Source organism: Austrofundulus limnaeus, unplaced genomic scaffold, assembly GCF_001266775.1.
Source record: "Austrofundulus limnaeus strain Quisiro unplaced genomic scaffold, Austrofundulus_limnaeus-1.0 Scaffold844, whole genome shotgun sequence".
Classification (NCBI taxonomy): Eukaryota; Metazoa; Chordata; class Actinopteri; order Cyprinodontiformes; family Rivulidae; genus Austrofundulus; species Austrofundulus limnaeus.
The window spans coordinates 45,122-49,537 of record NW_013953246.1 but is presented as its reverse complement, the minus strand read 5'-3'; the positions used below and the strand labels follow the sequence as shown (position 1 = coordinate 49,537).

The following is a 4,416-nucleotide window of genomic DNA, read 5'->3' as shown; positions in this document are numbered from 1 at the left end:
ATATATAAATTCAATTAAACTTCCAAAACACACAAACACACTCCAGGCACAAAAACTCACATTTTAAAGGGTTGAAAGGTGAATGTTAAGTTTAGCCTTTTTATCACTTGGCAAGGAAACCTTGTTGATTCTGAAGTTGTTCTTCAATCAGAGCTGACTGAATAATTATCTGACATGTTTGTTTAGTTCAGTGTTTATATCTGAACCTGCCTCTGACTGGATGCTCCGGTGAAGCTTTTTATTTTTTTAGAACGAAGCGACGTGCTGGAAGTAAAGTTTTAATGTCAACAGTCCAACAATGTTACATCACATGTCTCTGTGGATTCTCAGTCATCCAGGACATGGAAATTTAAAACAACTGGACTTCTGTTCTGTAGCTGAAGATGTGTGGAGCTACAGATTTAAACAGCCAGACTCCAGGTTGGTGTCCTTATTGAGCTGATAGAGCTGGTGACTGGAACACATGTGTAAGGATGGTTCCAAACCTTGACAGCGGTTCTCTGTTTGTTTCCCTGCTGCTGGTTGGTGATACACTGTACTCTCCTCCGTTTCCATCCAGAACCCCTTCAAGGTCTCCACCAGGTTTTGACGGCCTTCTTGTTTCCACATGTTGGCCACTGAAATCTCCAGAGAAACCAAGCAGATGTAAAGAGTCGTCTCCCCTCGAGTGTTCTGCTTCCATCTTAAAAGAATCAGCCTGATAGGAGAGAACCACGGGACCAAAATAAATAATGACACACGATAGAGAGCTAAATATACAACTGTAAAGCACTAACAATAAGAAAAAGAGCCAGAGGGGAAAGAGTGTACATTGTCCCAGACTTCACACAGATGAATGGAGGCTGTCATCCTGTGAAGAAGCTCCAAAGTTGTGCTAATATTAAAGTTTATTTTATTTATTTATTTTTTGGTTCTGCTCTTGGAGGAGTAAGACACTTTTCCCCTCTCTCCTGCCCTTCCTTATCTTCCCTGCTTTGCTGCTTGGAGCCTTCTCTACATTTTTCATCCGAAACCAAAAATTATGGATTTATTTTTATGGATTTGTTTAGCTGGTCTCAATAAATTTTTGGAGCTATTTTTTTCATAGGAGGACGTGTCAAAGGTGGGACCTCTGTTCTCTTTTCAACTAGCTGGATACATAGATTCTGATCACTGGATTCTACAGATTGGCTTGGTGGTCTCCTGGTGTTCTACAAAACAGCATCAGTGGCTATTCAGGCCATTTCCTGGCTGCCTGACCAATATGAAGGATTGCAGTTCTATCAGCACTCGGACATTTGCCTTGAGCGAGCTGGACTCGGTCTGCAAGCGGCTCTGCTGAGGGTCATGGGCCAGCTGTGGTTCATGGACTTTGCTGGCCAGATGGAACTGATTTTGGAGAAACTGAGAGCTCAGCTCGGCAGAATTGTCCACATTATTCGTCTGACTGGATTCACCATATTGAGGTGTACCAGCGGACATTAAGGCAGAAGGAAAACTGTTATCTGCCTGACCAAAAACATTTTCTTCTGTTCCAAAAAGACTGATTACAGATTTGTCATCCCCCCACGTGATCTTGAAGGCTGTGGATCGGATCTAATTTCTCCGGGGTGTTTACGTCGACTTGAGGCTCCTCCCCGTCTCACTCCGTCTAATCTGATCCCCTGAAGGTCAATCTGGAGCTGCTCAGAATGAATAATTCAACACCAATATGCTGAACTATGGGTTTTTCTTTTGGGGGCTGGATTCTTCGGACTATTTCCTCTAAACTCACTTACTCGTCTGGCTAATAAATGTGCTCTTGCTCTCAAGAGGTTTTTTTTATAAACACCATAGTCCATCCGTCCGTCCATCCGTTTTCTGCTGCTTATCCAGGGTTGAGTCGCGGGGGTAGCAGCCTAAACAGAGACCCAGACTTCCCTATCCCCAGGCACCTGGGCCAGCCCATCCGGGGGAATCCCAAGGCGTTCCCAGGCCATCCGAGAAACATAGTCCCTCCAGCGTGTCCTGGATCTTCCTCTGGGCCTCCTTCCAGTGGGACATACCTGGAACACCTCAACAGAGCATCCAGGAGGCATCCTAACCAGATGCCCGAGCAACCTCAACTGGCTCCTCTCGATGTGGAGGAGCAGCGGCTCTACTTTGAGTCCCTCCCGGATGATTGAGCTTCTCACCCTATCTCTAAGAGAGAGCCCAGCCACCCTGCGAAGGAAACTCATTTCGGCCGCTTGTATCCGTGATCTCGTTCAGTCGGTCACTACCCAAAGTTCATGAACATGGATGAGGGTAGGAACGTAGACCGACTGGTAAATCGAGAGCTTCACCTTCTGACTCAGCTATCACTTCACCACGACAGACCGGTACAGCACCCACATCACTGCAGACACAGCACCTCATTGGTGAACAAGACCCCGAGATACTTAAAACTCCTCCAATTGGGGCAGGATCTCCTCCCTGACCCGGAGGCGGCAAACTACCTTTTTCCAACTCAAGACCATGGTCTCGGATTTGGAGGCACTGATCCTCATCTCTGCTGCGAACCGCTCCAGTGAGAACTGGAGATCACGATCTGATGAAGCCAATAGGATCACATCATCCGCAAAAAGCAGAGATGTGATCCTAAGGTCACCAAAAAAGGATCCCCTCAACACCTTGGCTGCACCTAGAAATTCTGTTCATAAAAGTTATGAACAGAATCGGTGACAAAGGGCAACCTTGGCGGAGACCAACTCTCACCGGAAATGAGTACGACTTACTACCGGCAATGTGGACCAAGTTCTGGCATCGGTCGTACAGGGACCTAACAGCCCGTATCAATGGATCTGGCACCCCATACTCCCATAGTACCCCCCACAGGAGTCCCCGAGGGACAAGGTCGAACGCATTCTCCAAGTCCACAAAACACATGTAGACTGGTTGGGCGAACTCCCACGCACCCTCCAAGACTCTGCTGAGGGTGTAGAGCTGGTCCGCTGTTCCACGACCAGGACGAAAACCATACTGCTCTTCCTAAAACCGAGATTCGGCTATCCAATAGACCCTCCTCTCCAGAACCCCTGAATAGATCTTACCAGGGAGGCTTAGAAGTGTGATCGCCCTATATTTGGAACACACTCTGTGGTCCCCCTTTTTAAATAGGGGGACCACCACCCTAGTCTGCCAATCCAGGGGAACTGCCCCCGATGTCCACGCGATATTGTAGAGTTACGTCAAGCAACACAACCCCACAACATCCAGGGCCTTAAGGAACTCCGGGTGAATATCATCCACCCCCAGTGCCCTGCCACCGAGGAGCTTTTTAACCACCTCGGTGACCTTGACACCAGGGATTGGAGAGTCCGACTCCGGGTCCTCAGGCTCTGCTTCCTCATGGGAAGACGTGTTGGTGGGATTGAGGAGGTCTTCAAATTATTCTGCTCACTGACCCACAACGTCCCGAGCTGAGGTCAGCTGCACACCATCCCCACCATAAACAGTGTTGGTGGCGAAACGCTTTGTCTTCTGAGATGCTGGATGGTGGACCAGAAATGCCTTGAAGATGTACAGAAGTCTGTTTCCATGGCCTCTCCGAACTCCTCCCAAGCCCAAGTTTTTGCCTCAGTGACCACCCGAGCCACAATCCGCTTGGACTGGCGGTACCCATCAGCTGCTTCTGGAGTCCCACGGGCCAAAAAGACCTGATAGGTCCAAAAGACCTGTTATTAAATCATCCCATCAGCCTGTTAAATGTTGACATCTAACTTTAAGCGAAGTTAGCCAGGCACAAACAGTGTTAGTCTTATTTAAATCCCTACATTAAACTTAATAAATACTCAATGTTTTAATTTCCAAAAAAGTGGTTTACAACCATCCTCAGCTGAGCAATCTACCTGAAGCTTGAATTTCACCAGATGTTGAAAAACTTTTGACAGACTGGAGTAGTATTATCTGTTTTCTGTTTGAAGAAATTTAGATTTGAAGGGAAATGATCCTGTGGGTCAGATTACTAAACTGAATATTTTCATTAACATCGCTCTACAAGGCTGACCCTTCAGTTTTAGATGCAGGTGGTCAAATTTCAGGATAAACACTTAATCTTGGCAAAAGTCAGTGATTTGCTGCTGGATAAATTTCCATTCAAGATATCGAGGTCAGCTTTAGATAAGTCTACCTGATACACGGGTTCTTCATAGAAATAAAAATATTTTAAAAATTATCTTTTTGCTTATACAAACTAAACAGGATGACATCATCACTCCCCTCATGTTTCCCCCTTCTGGTGCTCATTCTACAGGTCTTTAGTTGTCCTGAGGTCCAGACTGGTCCACAGAGGGGATCAGGTCTTTAGTTGTCCTGAGGTCCAGACTGGTCCACAGAGGGGATCAGGTCTTTAGTTGTCCTGACGTCCAGACTGGTCCACAGAGGGGATCAGGTCTTTGGTTGTCCTGTCAGGTCTTT

At 46.7% G+C, this 4,416-nt stretch overlaps 1 protein-coding gene across 1 annotated transcript in view; it reads right to left on the bottom strand.

Annotated features, from left to right (window-relative positions):
* abhd18 (abhydrolase domain containing 18) overlaps positions 1 to 4,416 on the bottom strand; it is a 46,131-nt gene that overhangs the window by 2,301 nt on the left and 39,414 nt on the right. Inside the window, exon 11 of the mRNA XM_014029037.1 lies at positions 486 to 697. Within this exon, the coding sequence (XP_013884491.1) occupies positions 486 to 697 (212 nt within the window). The remainder of the gene's footprint in view (positions 1 to 485; positions 698 to 4,416) is intronic.